General features: G+C 37.3%; 1 protein-coding gene across 2 annotated transcripts in view; it reads left to right on the forward strand.

Moving 5' to 3' along the window:
* The window catches only part of LOC113050880 (tomoregulin-2-like), a 63,588-nt gene extending 51,039 nt beyond the window's left edge, over positions 1-12,549 (forward strand). The window contains exons 7-9 of one of the 2 annotated variants that reach the window (XM_026214297.1): positions 2,311-2,434; positions 3,101-3,256; positions 11,748-12,549. In XM_026214297.1, coding sequence (XP_026070082.1) covers positions 2,311-2,434; positions 3,101-3,256; positions 11,748-11,844 — 377 coding nt within the window. In that variant the 3' untranslated portion in view covers positions 11,845-12,549. The remainder of the gene's footprint in view (positions 1-2,310; positions 2,435-3,100; positions 3,257-11,747) is intronic. The other variant, XM_026214298.1, reaches the window with a different exon arrangement.
* The last annotated feature ends 6,793 nt before the right edge of the window (positions 12,550-19,342 follow it).

The raw sequence follows: 19,342 nt of genomic DNA on the forward strand, positions 1-19,342 counted from the left end.
TCTCAACTCTGAATCTATTAAACACAAATGTGTTCACCTCTGCTCCAGCCTGACAGTCTAATCACAGTCTTTCTGCTCACAATCTGAGGTCATGAGAAAATTTTACCCTCACCAACTCTGTCTCACACATAACAAATCTTATTTGTTCTTAACAAACCTTAACAAAATCTTACCAGGTTCTAGAGCTTAAGATCTTTACCCGATCCCGATGGGACCTGATGGGTTCGGGGTTAATTTATATAATCTTACATGGGCTCGGGTCGGGCTCGGGCTTGCGCTCATCAACATCGATAATAAGAAATGTTTCTTGAGCAGCAAATCAGCATATTAGAATGATTTCTGAAAGATCTATTCTCACTGAAGACTGAAATTCAGCTTTGCATCTCAGGAATACATAGCATTTTATTGTATATGAAAACAGAAAACCATTATTTTAAATTGCAATAATATTTTATAATATTACTGTTTTTACTGTATTTTTGACCAAAGAAATGCAACCTTGGTGAGCAGAATACTTCTTTCATGAATATTAAACTAAAAATCTTACACTCCCCAAACTTTTGAACAGTAGAGTAGGTCAGTGTGTTATTTGTGTCTTTTTAAAACACATTAAAATTTTTAATACATTACGTTTCCCATTTAAGGAAAGAAAGCAAAATAATAAAATTTTAGCAGCAGCAGTACTGCGGAAATTGAATGTTTTAATTAAATTCCAATATAATTAAATTGCAGAAAATACTTTACTTTTTGTTAAAAGTCCCTCTGGGATTTGATTTATAAATAAATTTTCCATTAAAGTTTTCTTAAAGAAATGTTTTCCTTAATTTTTTGGTAAATGAGAGCCAGGTTGCATTTTCAAGAACCTCTGATTTAAAATTCACTAAAAGTGTTCCATTAAAGAAAAGGCAGCCAACATAAATGTTAACAGCTTTCGTGTGATAAACGGAGCAGTGTGAAGGAGCATACTGAAACCAGTGAGTCTCTGGAGAACTAGCCTGCTTTATGTGTCCTCAACAGGCCACCGTACCCTGATACCTCCCGGTGTGTGTGACAGTTTGACTGAGTGCTGTGACCTGCTTCATAGACCGTGTCAGAAGAGAGTTTGAGAGTGAGAGAGAGAGAGATAAGAAAAGAAAGAAAGAAAGATTGTGATTAATTGAGTAAACAGAGGAGGGTGTGGTGTCACTGCTGTATCATTGATCCCTCCATTGACTTACAAGGATCCCCTTCAAATGTGCTCTTACACACACACATACACACACTTACATTCTTGTCACCATTTAGAGATGAAACACTGTCCTAAATGGTCTTTTAAAGGGCTAGTTCATCTAAATATTACTATTCTGTCATCATTTACCCACCTTTATTGTGCAAAGTCTATATAATTTTAGAACGGTTTGTGAGGAGAGACAGAAATTGAAGACCTAATTGTTTGCTGAAATGGTTTTTTATTAGACACAGCTCTCAAAGTTCATTTGCACATATAGAGTCCTAAAACCTGGAACTTCCAGTTGTCAGAAGCATTGTGGTGGTGATGTTGAAGTCATACAACCATCGTTTATAGACTACCATTTGTGTTTTACCTCTGACAATTGTATTTAGTTTTCAAAATATTGAATACAAATCAAAATCATTCAGAAAAGTTGAGTTCATTTGTGAAAACTAATTGCTTTTCTGAAGGAAACCAGGGTGATGCTAACTTCCAGGTTGGCCTACAGAATTCATTAATTAATGACAATTCATGTTAACAGAGCCCGGCACCAAAGCTGTTGTGAATCTATCCACCTGAATTCCTCTGTAACTGGCACAGATTTTCAGAAAATTACCATCATTTGACAAGTAATTTACAGGCAGTTACATATGTATTCTGAACATTTTATGTAAGCCTTGTTAATCAAATGACAAGGAATTTTATAGTAGTTTTAATATTTAGCCAGTCATCAGACTCATTCTGTCAGATGTCTATATTATATATATGATGAACCTTTTGAATTCTTAATGGATTCTTAAAAGTTTGTCAAAAAATGAATCAAATGTGTTGCTTCAACAAAAGTGCATCATCAATAGAAGTTGTTTGCCGAATTGCAAACAAATGCCCACATTTTGATGGTGTTACATGTTAATTTGCCACTGTGCAAACCACTCAAGATGTTTTCAGTGGTTCAGTGGATTTTTTTTATGCACTTTTTTTAACTATTTTATGCCACTTTCATGATTTCATCGCAAATCAGCCCTTCACAAGATCTAACCTGACTACATAAACCTGATTGCCAAATTACAGTCTCTCTCTCTTGTCCGGGGTGTGTTTAGAGGAGAAAGACCAGGTGAGCGAGGTACCGTGGGGTCTTTACATCCCGTGTCCAGAGCGTTACAAGAACTACTGTGTCCACGGAGAGTGCGAGTATCCTAGCAACCTCTCACCCCCCACCTGCAGGTAACCGCACCACACGGCACACACAACATATCAAACTCTTCCTTCTCTCTCCCACGCGCCCACAGACTCTTTAAAGGACACTGTGAGATTGATTTTGGAGAAGCAGTGAGAAGACAAAAGCAGGGGAGAGAACGAGAAATGAGAGAAGATGAGAAATGATGAAAGATGTGCAAGAAAAAAAGTGAAGGAAAGAGAAAAAGAGAAGATAAATTGTGTGTGTGCCTCCCTCTGAAAAATGACTCATTCCTACAAGCTGTGTGTGTGTGTGTGTGTGAGAGAGAGTGTGTGCCAGCTGGCAGGTGTCCCTTTAACTGCCTCTTCTGAGAGGTCGAGGCTCTAATTAAACAAGACTGTTTTTCCCAGTGTGCACCAGCTCCCCTCTGCACACTCACTCACACCAGCCCCACCGAACACCCCCCCAACTCACACACACACACACACACACACACACTTCCATTGCTTTATTTTGTACCTATAAACACTAATTGCCTAATTATACACAAACAGTGGCATCATCAACATCCTACTGCCATTTGATTATGCACACACTCTTTCCCTGCCCACTACCATCACCTAATGAAAGTAGTTATCGATTATTGTATGCCCATCTTTTCTTTGCTTTAAACTCTAACATTGTTTGATCTTATCCATGTGTGTGTTTTTCAGTTGCCATTCAGGCTTCATTGGGCCGCAGTGTGACAGGAAGGACTATAATGTGATGTATGTGGTACCTGGTTCAGAAAAGACTTACATTCTGATCGCATCCATCATTGGAGTTCTGCAAGTGGCCATTATCTGCCTCTTAGTGCTTTGCATCACACGGTGAGTTTAAAAACACAAATCACTCAGATTTCTAGCTTTCTCGAACCTGCACAGCCATGCACTTAGGTTGGTCAATGTGCACAATCCAATAGTTGGGGTAAAAGGCAGGAATATTAGAGCTAAAAAAATAGACAGTGCTTCGAATGTTGTCTGTTTTCATGTGCATACTTTTATTTCAGTATGAAAATGAAGATGTAAAATGTTAAGTATTAATCTGCAAACAGCACAGAGTTTTCAATTACACAATAATCTGCACATATAGAAGCTCTAAAAGGCCACACAATATTATTTTTTCTGTCTTGCCTTTGAGATTCCCATAAAAGAAAGGTGAGATTGTTTTTGTTGTTGTTGTTGTTGTTGTTGTTTCTTTTTTTTGTAGAAACAAAACCGAAAAATAACACTAACGTATGGCCTCTATATAATGATACTATTTTTAAAAATATTCCAAAATTGTATTACTTGATTCATTCTTAATCTACAGTGTATATCTGTGTCCTCTTATAAAAAATAGCATTCTTTGTTGAAAATTATTTTACAAATAATGGATTTCTGTCTTTTTTTTTAGATGAACAGAATAATCTGTCATTGTTAACCTTTTAGAAAGTAGTTGTTAAGTTTAGGTATGGGGTTGGATTAAGGGTAATCAATTATTTTAACTTTTAGACAAGCCCCACCCCACAAGAAAGTAAACGCCTGTCAGTTACGCAAGGCTAAGTGATACCCTTTCATTGTATGGAAAGAATTGTATGGATAGTTAGTTTAATGATGCTGAAAATTCAGCTTTGTCATCATCAAAGGAATAAATTACATTTTAAAATATATTACTTTGGGGGCATAAGACACTTCTCTCAAAAACAATAAAAATACCATTCTTTTGAATGTTCATATTGCAATGATTCTGGTCAAACTATATAAACTATATATATTTAATAATACTGTATATAATACAGTGACCCCAGAAAGTTTTTTTTTTGGCACTTCAGCACTTATTTTACAAACATTTTATGTGAGCGTTGAAAAACATTTTGGGGCCACTGTATATTCTTTATGAACTGTATTTATTTATATATATATATATATATATATATATATATATATATATATATATATAAAAACACAGTGTAGGGTTCAGTCACAGCTTTGTTGATTATAATGGGACGGTGAGTGTTCCAGTGTTGTCGCATTGCACACATCTTCTATATAATTTATTCAAAATTCAACAGTTTTGTTTTTCCTGCTGCTGAGAAGGACAGTGTGATTTCCTTGATTGTCTGATGCATAAAACAGCAAATAAATTCAGTAACAATTATCAGCTTGATCTAGTTGTGAAGCCAACACAAATAAATTCTATAGCATGCAGTTGCAGACACACACATTTATAAATGTAATTTCTGAAATCAGAATAACTCTGATTGCAATATCCAGAGAACAACCTGTCAAGTCACCTTTATTTATATAGCGCTTTAAACAAAATGCATTGCGTCAAAGCAACTGAACAACATTAATTAGGAAAACAGTGTGTCAATAATGCAAAATGATATTTAAAGGCAGTTCATCACTGAATTCAGTGATGTCGTCTCTGTTCAGTTAAATAGTGTCTGTGCATTTATTTGCAATCAAGTCAACGATATCGCTGTAGATGAAGTGACCCCAACTAAGCAAGCCAGAGGCGACAGTGGCAAGGAACCGAAACTCCATTGGTGACAGAATGGAGAAAAAAACCTTGGGAGAAACCAGGCTCAGTAGGGGGGCCAGTTCTCCTCTGACCAGACGAAACCAGTAGTTCAATTCCAGGCTGCAGCAAAGTCAGATTGTGCAGAAGAATCATCAGTTTCCTGTGGTCTTGTCCTGGTGTCCTCTGAGACAAGGTCTTTACAGGGGATCTGTATCTGAGGCTCTAGTTGTCCTGGTCTCCGGTGTCGTTCAGGGCTGTAGAGGTCCTTTCTAGGTGCTGATCCACCATCTGGTCTGGATATGTACTATATCTGGGTGACTGCAGTGACCCTCTGATCTGGATACAGACTGGATCTGGTGGCTACGGACCAACCTGTCCTCCAACCAGTACGCTCGTATAGGTCGTTTGTCCAAATCCCTGAAATATGACCCATCAGAGCGTATACTACAATTGCGCCCCTATCGCAAAGGGTTGTTTTCATATTAATGTTTTGTACTCTTTTATTTGCGCTCTGATTTTCGTTTCGTGTAGCTCAGTTGGTAGTTTATTGCATTATATCTTGATATGTCATCATGCTAGCATGGGTTTGAACCCAGAGAACGGACGTGCGCGTAAAATGTGTATGCTCAATAAATCAAAATTTAGCATGATTTCTGTGAGGGTTAGGTTTAGGGGTGGGGTTAGGCGGGTCATTCGAATGAATAATCCACCTAGAAAAATATGTACGAATTACTGTGAGATCAGTGTAAAAAGTCCACACATTGCATTTAAATAAACGTGCATTTTGATTGGTAATTACATTATACGTAATTTCATGACGACAGACGCAACGCGATACTGTCATTATTTTTACGCCCGCTAGAGGCCACTAAACTTTCAAACGTTAATATAGGTCATAATAAGGTGTTTGCACAAACGACCTATATGGTCATTTTTTTGTTGGAGGACAGGCTCCCAGAGAACTAATCAACAGTTGCTAATATCGATCAAATGATGAAACTTGACACGCATGTGACACGCACGTCACATGAAGTGAAAGGTGTTTCAAAAGTGCACAGTGTTCACCGCAGTGCCCTCCTTCACCTTACAGCACGTAACCCGTTTCTATAGCAACACACTTTCTAACCACAGCAATGACTTAGGAAACGTCTCTCTCTCATCTGTCTCCGCTTGCGTTCTCCCCATTTAATTTTCTCTAGTCCTGTCTTGCTCTCCTCTTTCTGTCGATGTCTTTGGCTCTCTGTGTTTCTGTCTAGCTAATCAAAGATGCTCAGACTGAAGCACTTTTAATCAAACACACTCCTGCAAGGGCGCAGAGTTGGCGTAGTGATTAGGTGATTGTGATGATTATCTGATGTGCATTGCATGCAGAGTGTAAGAACTACAGGGAGATAGCAAAAGTAATGGTTCAGAGAGTGAAAATGCAAAAAGTGAGGAAGGAACATCAGGCACTCTCTCATGAGTGATCATTCAGGGTCTCTGACCTTTTAAAAGTGTACGGCGCACAGTAAGGCTCGGCCATTTTTCCTCTGCTGTGCTTCTGTAGCGCTCCTTCTGTAAGCGGGCTTTCTGAGGCCTCTGATGTATTATGGTTGTTTTGATTGTTGCTTTGTCCCATAACAAGGCTTCCTGGGATACGCGGGGCTGTGGAATGGACCATGTTGTCACAATGGCTCTGTTGCTCTCAGTGTTTCCTACCAAGGGGGAAATTGCCACCTCACTTTCATATAATGGGATTCGACTACAATCTATTTAATATAACTCTCCTAAAGTAGCCCTGCAGGATTCTAAAGGAAAGATTTTCTTGATTAAAGACAGTGAAAGGTTTGCCAGACAGACACAAGAAGGCAGCGATAATGCAGGGATAACTTTTGCCATTATAGTTTCAGGGGATGTACATGTGAACTTAATAATCATCAAAAATGGGAGGATGATAACAACTGTCCTGATATCAATGAAGAACAACCCCTCACTAAAGGAATGAAACAAAACCAAAAGTGGCATGATCTGGTCTGCCAAATCATATGGTGCAACCATAGACTGTAGAAAACTGAAGCCCCAGAATTATCCGCTGTGATTTGGAGCTGGAGTCTGAGAAGCAGTGATTATAAGGTGGATCCATGGTATCAAAGTCCCGCCCAAAGTCCCGCACATCCAATCACATGCTCACAATCATAAAACCACACACTATTTTAGATAGCATCAATTAACTAGTTGTAAATAACTAATAACTTACTAGAAAAAACTAACACTTGAACATACAATAGTACAAATTACAGAAACCATCTTTGGGGGAAAAAATATTGGAAGAGTCATTGTTTTTTATTTTATTTATTATTATTATTTATTTTGTTTGTTTGGTTGGTTCATGTCCTATTCATTTACATGGACAACACAGGATTTATGAAAGTTATATCATAGAGAGGACCCATGCAGACCCTCCTTAGTGATCTTTGGTAATTAATAATTCATTACATTTGTAAAATAATAATAGTAATTCTTGATGGTTGCACCACATGACATGACATTTTTCAAATAAAATGGTTTACACAACCATTTAAAGGTTTGTAGCCGGTGTGATTTAAAACAGCTGTAATGAAAATTACTTAAAGGGGGGATGAAATGCTCGTTTTCACTCAATATCCTGTTAATCTTGAGTACCTATAGAGTAAGTACTGCATCCTTCATAACTCCAAAAAGTATTTAGTTTTATTATATTCATAAGAGAAAGATAGTCTGTACCGATTTTTCCCGGAAAAACACGAGCGCCTGGAGGCGTGACGTGTGGGCGGAGCTAAAGAATCACGAGCGCCAGTTGCGTTGAGAGCGTTTGAAAGCTGTGACAGCTGAAACTGAACGAAGGCAGCAGCAGCAAGGACTCGCTCCGAGCGGGGCTCGAACCCGGGTCTCCGATGGGAGGCGGACGCACTAACAAGGAGGCAGAGATATTTTAAGCAGTTTTACTCACCGCCTGCGGTTCCAACACACCATCGTGACCCTTTTTCGTTGGGATTGCATCATCCTTAAGAAATAAACGATACGCAAATCCGTCGTCAAACTGGGCTTTGTTTGTAAAACAAGCATTTTAGAAATGCAGGGAACAAACACAAACACTTGCACAACTCCGTTGATGCTCTGTAAAAATAAACTCCATCCACTGGTCCCTTAATGCTGTTTTTTCTTTGGTAATCTGTGCAGGGTTGTCTTGCCCTGGCAACCAAAAACCCACTCCTTTTGTGACATTTCGCGACGCTCTCGCTCTGATCAGTGATTGTCTGTGCACAGCCTCTCTCTGCTCTGCTATACGGGAGCGCGCGCTCTTCCGGCAAACGTGCCCTCAGGACCCATATAAGGAAATTCCGCTCCATCTAACGTCACACAGAGCCATACTCGAAAAAAACTTTCCGAAACTTGTGACAAACCGGAAGGAGTATTTTTGGATCAGAAATACTCCTTCAAACGTACAACTTAATTTTTGAATATTTGTCCATGTTTAGCATGGGAATCCAACTCTTTAACAGTGTAAAAAACTCAGTATGCATGAAATAGCATTTCACCCCCCCTTTAATATTGTTGGATTTTTTTTTTTTTTTTCAGCTGATGAATGATAGAAACATCCAATCAAAATCAGCCTGTTTTTAAATAGCTTGAGTATTTAAAGCATCAGACGACAAAACTGCAGTGCACTTACAATAACTTATAATAACAGAACATGATCCTCAGTTGGTGTGGATGCTAAAATTGTGTTCTTTATAGTTATTGTGCTTGGTATAAAAAGGCCTTTATGATGTTACAAAAACATCAATTTCAAATAAATAATGTTCTTTTGAACTTTCTATTTAACAGTGAATCCAGTTTCCACAAAAATATTAAGAAGCACAATTCCCCCTTAATGTGTTACATATCACTGATCATGAGAGAATCTCATATGGTACATGTCTCAAAGTCAGGATAATTATGGTTCAAATATGCTGCAGTAAAAAAAAAAAAAAAAACTTGTCTTTACATTGGAATTTCTCAAAAACATGCTGCTATTCTTGCTATAATTGCTATTTATTTTCTTAATTCACCCACCATTGGCAAAAAGTTCATTTGAGGCTGTGAATCTAATGCTTTGAGACTTGATTACTTTCTTCAACCTGTTCAGGCAGTGAGTTAAAGGTTCTCTACACTGTGTAAAACGTGATGTTTGCGAGCGAGAGGATGGAACTAATTAAAACAGGAACAGCTTTGGTTTGGTCAGGAATCAGTGTCCCCTGCGGACCCTGCTGCCTCCGAGCAGATTTAAGAGCTAGGGGCACACTCTGCCCTATGCAAAACATGACATTTAATAAAGCAACGAGGAAAATATAATAAAGATTCCCTGTGGTGGAAGGTTTCCCCTGCTGAGCTGCTAGGGAAGAGAGAGAAGCTGTTAATGAGACAATTTAAACCACAGCAAGTGCCTGTCTGTGGCTATCTGATCTCCATCCGTCTCTCTCCATCCCCCTCTTTCTGTGCATTTTATATATTATGATTAGAGCTGTCAGTTTAACATATTAATGTAGTAAAATTAATTATATAAAAATAAAAAAACCTGTTAAAAATTCAACACGTTTAATCATGCCCACTGACCCCTATGTAGATTCTGTAATAAGGAGCATAGATCAATAATATAATAATAACAGTCCTGTGTGAAAGTCTACCTCAGACAGATTGACAAAATGCAATTGCAAAATGGATTACTTTCTAAGCTGTAGGTCACTTGCAGGCTTTTTAATGATATGGAGAAAAGGAAAAAGCAATATATTGATTCCTTAAGTTCTGTGAAAATAATGCTTTAAAACTTGGTAGGTGATTGGTTTGCTCAACCTGTATAGCCAATTAAAGTTAAAGGTTTTCTTCACTGTGTAAAACTTGATGTTTGTAATTGTAAGTAAGAAGATGGAACTAATGAAAACAGGAACAACTTTGGTCTGGTCTGGAATCAGTGCCGTCTTCTTCATTGTCACTGATTTCTAAAGTCGGTACATTCTGGTCAGAAAGTTTATCATTTTAATATTGATAAATGTAGTTATTTGTGATTTAATTTGATTGCTTTAGTTTAAAATCGGATCTTTTTTTATTATTATTTTTTTTATAAAAGCTCCTGGTTTGCTGTGCTTTTTGTTAAAGGGGTGGTGAAATGCTCATTTTCACTCAATATCCTGTTAATCTTGAGTACCTACAGAGTAGTACTGCATCCTTCATAACTCCAAAAAGTCTTTAGTTTTATTATATTCATGAGAGAAAGATAGTCTGTACAGTTTTTTCCCGGAAAAACACGAGCGTCTGGAGGCGTGGCGTGTGGGCGGAGCTAAAGAATCACGAGCGCCAGTAGGCTTTTGCGTTGAAAGCGTCTGGAAGCTGTGACATTACCGTGAGGAAAAACACATCCAAAACAAACCATGGCTAACAGTCAGATTCAGCCGTTTATTTATGATCCAGAATCAGATCCCGAGGCTGAAACTGAACGAGAGCAGCAGCAGCAACGACTCGCTCCGAGCGGGGCTCGAACCCAGGTCTCCGGCATGGGAGGGGACGCACTAACAAGGAGGCAGAGATATTTGAAGCAGTTTTACTCACCGCATGCGGTTCCAACACACGATCGTGACCCTTTTTCGTTGGGACTGCATCATCCTTAAGAAATAAACGATATGCAAATCCGTCATCAAACTGGGCCTTGTTTGTAAAACAAGCATCTTCGAAATGCAAGGAACAAACACAAACAGTTGCACAACTCCGTTGATGCTCTGTAAAAATAAACTCCATCCACTGGTCCCTTAATGCTGTTTTTTCTTTGGTAATCTGTGCAGGGTTGTCTTGCCCTGGCAACCAAAAGCACACTTCTTTTGTGACATTTCGCGACGCTCTCGCTCTGATCAGTGAAGTCTGTTGTGCTCTCAGTACTCTGCAATACGGGAGCACGCGCTCTTCCGGCAGACGTGCCCTAGCACCCATATAAGGAAATTCCGCTCCATCTAACGTCACACAGAGCCATACTCGAAAAAAACTTTCCGAAACTTGTGACAAACCGGAAGAGGTATTTTTGGAACAGAAATACTCCTTCAAACGTACAACTTCATTTTTGAAACTTTGTCCATGTTTAGCATGGGAATCCAACTCTTTAACAGTGTAAAAAACTCAGTATGCATGAAATAGCATTTCACCCCCCCCCCTTTAATAATAATTTATTGTTGTTGCTATTATTATTATTGTTATTATTATTATGACGATAATGATGCTGGTATCATGTTTATTTTACATAATATATTCATCAGTTCACATTTTACACCTTAAAGCCCCTCGTCAGACAGACAGTGATAGTAATAATAATAAATTATTACTAAACAAAAATAAAATAAGTATTACTATTGCAGACTTTTCTGTTATGTCTATCAGTTAAGTATCATGTTTATAACATTTAATGATTTTTTTAAACCTTTAAGTATCTCCTTTTTTTGACAACTGACAGTTATTATTATTATTGTTAATATTATTAAATAAAAATATTAAATGAATTAAGAATTATTACTGCTATCGTAATATCCCCCTGTATAAAACAAGTGAATATATATATATATATATACTGCAGACTAAGCTGCTCTGAGACTGAAAACATTGGATCATATAAAAAAGACACTTCACATTCACATGCAATCCTATATACATATATAACAGACAGCATTTGCATTCTGATTTATTTTAATTAATTGTGAAGCCCTATTCAATATAAGAGTGAGGAACATAAACTTCTTTTTTTTTAGTTGTTTTGTTGTTGTTTTTTCATGTTTCCAGAAGATGTCCACGTGGGAATCGGATAGCACGGCAGAAACAAACCGTTCCACACTTCAACTCTGAAAACACCCTGCGGGCCTCCACCAGACTCATCTGACGAACCCTTAAACACAGAGTGACATGTGCTAAAGACAGCAGAGAAAAGGCCCCGGGAAACTGTGGGAAACATACCCCCCTCCTGACAGGTGTTGCTAGGTGTGTGTAAGAACTGAGACGGGACTCCTGGCAGTGTGCAAACCTTATCGTCCCTCGATTCCTTGTGGATGCAAACAGGGGACAGCCTCATGGGACGGGCCTGCAGTGGTTTTCCAACTGGCCTGCAGCCTTGAGTCAGACTCAGTGGAAAAGAGAGCAGGCAGTCAGCTTCATCAAAGCGTCAGAGCGTACAGCCAAAAACAGCCCTTCCCTGGGGTTGCAACAATCTGGAAAGAGAAGTGCTTGTGGAAGGATGGATGGATGAATGGATGAATGGATGGATGAATGGAGAGGTGTGCCACATGTTGCCTTGTATTTGTTGTCTATGACACCATCGAAGAAATGAGCTCTCCGGGGCTCTCTTTGGTAATGTATTATATATTTCCAATAGGTTATAATTCTTGTGATGTTTTTCTTTGTTTTTATTCGCTGTAATGTAAATAAATAATTTATATCATGTGATTTGATGAATCAATGTGTATGATTTTGACTTCCACAATTTACAATAAGGTTTCATTACTTAACATGAACTAACAATGAACTATACTTCTACAGCGTTTATTATTACTCTTGGGTAATCTCAACGTTTTCTAATACATTTTTAAAATCAAACGTTTTATCTGTTAAATATGAATGCAACTTTATTATGCATGCTCATTTGCAATATTTTTACATTTAGGTTACCTTTGCCACCATCTTAAGGTCACTTAAAGTAGAGTTTTGATACACTAATATTTAATATTTAGTAAATTTCTAAATTAATATCCATTTTCATTATGTACATTATACATAGTACATTATGCATTATTGCTAAATTGACTTTAGAATGATGGATAAAAATGATTGATTTCAGATTTAGTCTTCTATTTTTTTATCCTGACAAATGGATATACAGTATTAAATCAAGCAAGCAAGAAATACTACTACTAAATAACAAGCTCTTACAATCTCTTCAGCAAATTTGTTTTCCAGAAACCTTCCTACAACCATTCCTTCCTGCAAATCTCCTTAACCTTCCAAGTTTGAAGGTCTTGTCACTTGTCAAAAATATCAATACTCTCACAGATTTAGAACTACCCAGCACTCTGTTGATTAGCTTTAGGACTGAGATACATCCTTTCTCGTCACCTTGTTTTTCTTAGCACAATCTGACACGATCAGGAAAGGAAAGTCTGTCTGTCTGCCTCCTTCGGCCCAAAGGGAGTTGTAGGCGGATGAAGCCCAGCAGCCGGTCGATGGCTGTGAGCCGCGCCCATTACCCAGCAATCAATGCTGCCACAAGATCCGACAGCAGAGAGGCTGTCACAACCTCAATCCGGCTCTCTCCTACGCCTCTGAGCTGTCAAATACAATCACCACCAACAAGTGTGTGTGTGTTGTACTGTTACCAATGCCCTCTGTGACCTGAGGTAACTCATGGAAACAGATCCAACAGTCCATGGGAGACAGAATGGCATGCATGTGTATGTGTGTGAGCAAGCTTAGCTGTATAAAACTACAAATGATGCATGAAAGAGGATGTTATGATTCTTGTTGGCATTATGACCAATGACCACACGATAGCAGTGTTGATTCAAGGAAGTGGGTGGGTGGGGTTGTTCTTCAAAAGTCTTCTCTAGAAATGACAGGAGAAAATCAAGATTTTTTCCTGTCTGTTTTATGTGAGAGGCCATTTAAAAAAAAAAAAAAAAAAACACTGTAAAGGCATCTTATGTCATTTCCTCTTCATTGTGTCACTTAAATTGACAGTTCACTATTGTTACAAAACTCAAAGACAGATATAAAGATAATTTAAAGCAAAAGAGGAATTTAAATAAATGCTATTTCGTGGAAATGGTAAAATAAACACATTTTGCCATAGCAAAAGTTTGTTACTACTATTTAATTATTAAGAATATTTGAAATATTGTTTCTATGAATTGCTGTAGAGATTTGAAATTGCTGTATAGACCTTATGTTGCTCACACCCCTTTCAGTGCTGCGCTCTTCGTCTTCTGTCTTCTGTTTGTATTTCCACAGTGTAAAGGTAAGTTTGTACGAATTCTAAAGACATCTACACACTTGTACTCTGACACTTAAAGTCTAAATACAGGTGCTTCTCAATTAGAATGTCTTGAAAAAGTTCATTTTGTTTCAGTAATTTAACTCAAATTGTGAAACTCAGCTATTAAATAAATTCAGTTCACACAGACTGAAGTAATTTAAGTCTTTTTTCATTCATTCATTCATTTCATTGTGATTTGGCTCACATTTAACAAAACCACACCAATTCACTATTTCAACAAATTAGAATGTGGTGACATGCCAATCAACTAATCATTTCAAAACACCTGCAAAGATGTCCTGAGCCTTCAAAATGGTCTCTCAGTTTGGTTCACTAGGCTACACAATTATGGGGAAGACTGCTGATCTGACAGTTGTCCAGAAGACAATCATTGACACCCTTCACCAGGAGCCACAAATATTCAAAGAAGCTGGCCATTTACTGAGTGCTGTATCAAAGCATGTTAACAGAGAGTTGAGTAGAAGGAAAAAGTGTGGAGAAAAAAAGATGCACAACCAACCGAGAGAACCGCAGCCTTATGAGGATTATCAAGCAAAATCGAATCAAGAATTGGTGTGAACTTCACAAGGAATGGACTGAGGCTGGGGCCAAGGCATCAAGAGCCACCACACACGTGTCAAGGAATTTGGATACAGTTGTCATATTCCTCTTGTTAAGCCACTCCTGAGGCATCTTACCAAGGCTAAAGAGAAGAAGAACTGGACTGTTGCCCAGTGGTCCAAAGTCCTTTTTTTCAAATGAGAGAAAGTTTTGTATTTCATTTGGAAACCAAGGTCATGGAGTCCCGAGGAAGGGTGGAGAAGCTCATAGCCCAAGTTGCTTGAAGTCCAGTGTTAAGTTTCCACAGTCTGTGATGATTTGGGGTGTAATAACATCTGCTGGTGTTGGTCCATTGTGTTTTTTGGAAACCAAAGTCACTGCACCCATTTACCAAGGCATTTTAGAGCACTTCATGCTTCCTTCAGCTGACCAGCATTTTTATAGATGCTGATTTCATTTTCCAGCAGGTGTTGGCACCTGCACACACTGCCAAAAGCACCAAAAGTTGTTAAATGACCATGGTGTTGGTGTGCTTGACTGGCCAGCAAAATCACCAGACCTGAACCCCATAGAGAATCTGTGGGATATTGTCAAGAGGAAAATGAGAAACAAGAGACCAAACAATCCAGATGAGCTGAAAGCCACTGTCAAAGAAAGTGGGCTTCCAGACCACCTCAGCAGTTCCACAAACTGATCACCTTCATGCCACACAGAATTGAGGCAGGAATTAAAGCAAAGGGAGGTCCTACCAAGTATTGAGTACATATACAGTAAATGAACAAAAATTTCAGATGGCCAACAATTCACAAAAAAAAAAAAATGTTTTTATTGGTCTTATGAAGTATTCTAATTAGTTGACATTGTGATTTGGTGGGTTTTTGTTAAATCATCTCAATGAAAAGAACCAAAGACTTAAACTACTAAAGTCTGTGTGCAACTTTTTCACGACATTCTAATTCATTGAGAAGCACCTATAAATATAAATAGACTATGCTGTACTAAAATGTCTATAAAGAATACAGTGTCAGCACAAAATAATATTTTTATTATAATTTTAATGTTTATGTACAATATTTTAATGCACATGTCATTTTGCATTTAGTGAACTTAAATTATTATTTTTTCCATGTTAACCCTTACGAAAAATGACCATGGTTTTATTATAGTAAAACTGTAGTAACCCATGGTTTTTTGGCGTGTTGACCACCATTTGTACAACCACAGATTTACTACAAATACCATGGTTAAACTATGGTTAATATAGCAAAACCGTGGTTATTTTGTGGTTACCATGGTTTAACTATAGTAACCATGGTTTTTTGGTTTTATTTGTAGTAAAACCATGGTTAATTTTCGTAAGGGAATGCACCAGCATTGTTTTATATATCTAGGTTCCCATACTACGAATCTGTGCTCTGCATTTTTTCCAATCCAAGTGCACACACACACAGTAGTGAGTAGTGAACATAAACACACAGGGCCGGGTTTCCCGATAACGATTGATCTTAGCTCTTAAGAACATTTTTTTATGAGTAAATTTATGATTTTTATTGTTTCATGTGCGTTTCCCAAAAGTACATGTAAAGCAAACACACGTAACTATGCTTTAAATGATACTTAGGAGTCGCTATCTGTTTGTCAAGTGCTGAAATGTCACCTTATAGAATGGCTCTTAATTGTAGTACACAATTGTTTATTGACGTTAACGTAATGCTGCATTCCAGACAGACAATTTGGATACAGGCTAATAATTATAATACAATACAATATTATATTATATTATAGTGTATAATATTATACTTTACATAATAATATATAATACACTTTATATACAGTATAGCGAGAGAGAGAGGGAGAGAGAGGGAAGTTATTTCCCGGTCCAATACATTGCTGGTTCAGTAAGTAATTGACATATTTTTTTCCCCACGTCTTTGAAGCATTTCCTACATTATGTTACTTCTTTTATTCATTTTTCCCGCAGTCATTTAAGTTATGTGTATTTCTATTTTTTTCTGCCCTTTTTAATTATTTCATTTATAAATAAAAAAATAAATAAAACGAGTCATAAAGTGTACAATAAAGCACAATCAAATCCTTATATTATAATCACATTGCACTTGAATCAAGTTAAATGTGTAATCTGCCGATTGTCCTGCAGGTATTTAAGTATTAAAGAGCTACTGCTGCTGCACAAATAGCATATAAAATAACCTGTAGCAGATCTATACAGGTGAAGCTGGAGGGTTTCAGAAGAACTCTAGCGAATGCTAACCAGCTATCTAAATGCAAAGCAACAAGCTTATTGGGTATGAATGCAGTATGAATGCTTGTGCCATCTTTCTCTAAAATAAAGGCTACTTTGTTTAATATTTTATCACTTAAGTGTGGCTTGAATAAAATACTTTTTCAGGCACTTCTCATCAAAACACAAAAGAAAGACTGCCACGAGCCTCATGTAATGAGCAAATTTGTATCTGTGAGGGAGTGTGAAGCCTTATAAATAAGCCTGGTTACCACAGGCACTTTTCTCTCACAATTATGAATAATCTACACCAGTGCTGTGTGTGGCTGTAGAATGAAGTGTGTTTGTGGCGAGATCGAGGCTGAAGGTAATCAGTTACTTCCATGACTTGATCTAAGTACAGATTCTTAAAATTCCTCCCTCATGTCATTACCAGGTACACCAGGATCCCTTCTTCTCATAGGGTTGCCAGAGTCTGGCTGTCAGCAGGGAATCTCAATAACAAGTACAGTAGACACTCCACAGACACAGTTTGTAGGGATATCTACTTCTAGTGTTAATATACATTTATGGGGAGGGATGGGTTTGGTCTTAAAGAAAAATAACTGTAAAGGAGGGAGCATGGGGTTGAGGTCAGAAAGAGAGAAAAAATTTGAGAAAAAGAGTAAGAATAAAATGTTATTAATAATCAATAAATCCTAGGCAAAGATCTATAATGCAAAGATTAACTTCAGACACAGGGATTATCAAAAGTGAGAGATAAAATTAATAATAAAATAATCAAGTCAAAAGGTTTGAAGGGGCCTTTTTGCATCAGTTGTTTAATTATTTATTGATTGTGTTCTAAAAAGGGAGAGATATAAAATATGATACTGGAATTTTTTAATATTGACATCTTATTGTTTAATAAACTACATGCACTTTGCATTGCATTTTCCCTTGGCGTATTAGACATGTCATGAAACGATTTCCTGTAAACTGTAAACAATCTACAGTTTGTACAAATACTGTACAACAATACAACTTCTGTTACAAAACTCAATATGTATCCATAGTTTGGTTTAAATGGCTGTTAGAAAACTTATTTATACAAAATATTTAACAATGAGATTTGTGCTGTGGGTATAATTTTGGGACTCCATATTAATCCAGTTGATTTGTTTTACCATACCACTCAGGAATTTTTTTGACATTTTTATTCATTCACATCAAGATTTATTGTTCTGGTATAGTGCATGTTGTAAATACTGCAAAAAGTATGTTTCTTCCTTGGTGACCTGTTTAAGGCAGCAGAGGTATAGATCTCCGAGCACCCATGGAAAAATATAAGATATTCTCAGTTAACTTTAACCAATAAAAATTTATAAAATAAACACACAATTGGGATTTTGTGTCATTGGCGGAAAACACTGGCAAAAACATATATTGGTACCTGTGGAAAGCAGCCATGCCTTTTAAGAGACCAGGGCAACAAGTAAACAACAGTCACACAGGTTAAGACATAAGGGCATAATGGACATGCAAAGTACCTTTTCATTTTCCACATTTGTCACAGCAGATCTTAATCCTATGCAAATGATAGTATGAATCATGTTTTAGTGTGGGCTGAGAAACACTGCACAAAATGTATAACTCACTTACAATACAACAACTCTAGGAAGCTCTACAATTGAAAGAGAGTCCATGAAGAAACTGATAACCACAAAATATTATCATGTTTCCACAAGTTCAGTCATAGCCACAACAATAAAAAGTGAACCAAACCAGTACCTTCCTATACACATTTCTAGCATTGTTTTTCGCCAAATTTAGTTTTGATGTTTTCAATTAACTTTGTATTTAACCTGGAACATTTCTTAAATTTGAAGTATTTTTAAAGTTTGTGTGGGTTATTTGGTTAATAACCACTGATCTTTATTAGAAATCATAGTAAGAACATACATAGTAAGATGCACCATTTCCAGTGGCTTCACAGTTTAGATAGAACGCATCCAGTCATATAGATCAGTGTTAATAACACTAATGACGTCAACTGGTGATAGCATCTCTTCACACATAAGTTGGGTAACTTTATGTTGTTTACTTCCTCAGCTTCCAGTTTTTGCACAATAGCACATTATTCAATTACATCACAATTTGGCATTTAGTTTTGGGATGATTTCGAAGTATCTTCCTAAATGCTTCAAAAACACATAGATACTCTTTGAATCCCATGAGTAAAAGGGGAGTTCATATGTACTGAACTTGTGTCACTTCACTGTAAGAGTTTCCAAGGAAGCAGCTGTGGTATTCCAGACAATCTGGTCTTGTTTGTGCTGCACTTATGCTCTAATGTTGCAATTACATATCGTTTTCTCCAGGGGGCGACAAGTCGTTTCTAAAAGATATGCAACCTGAGCCATTTGCCTTCAAGTGTTTTTGAGATATTCCCATACAAAACAAGAGATCAAGATGCAAGTTCGCTGGAATGAGAACAATGGGGGAAAAATTGATAAGGCAGGAATCCCCACCCTTTTAATGTAATCCTAATAGACAGAATTACATCTCTCGCCC

This window comes from Carassius auratus, chromosome 31, assembly GCF_003368295.1.
Source record: "Carassius auratus strain Wakin chromosome 31, ASM336829v1, whole genome shotgun sequence".
In the NCBI taxonomy this organism is placed as follows: domain Eukaryota; kingdom Metazoa; phylum Chordata; class Actinopteri; order Cypriniformes; family Cyprinidae; genus Carassius; species Carassius auratus.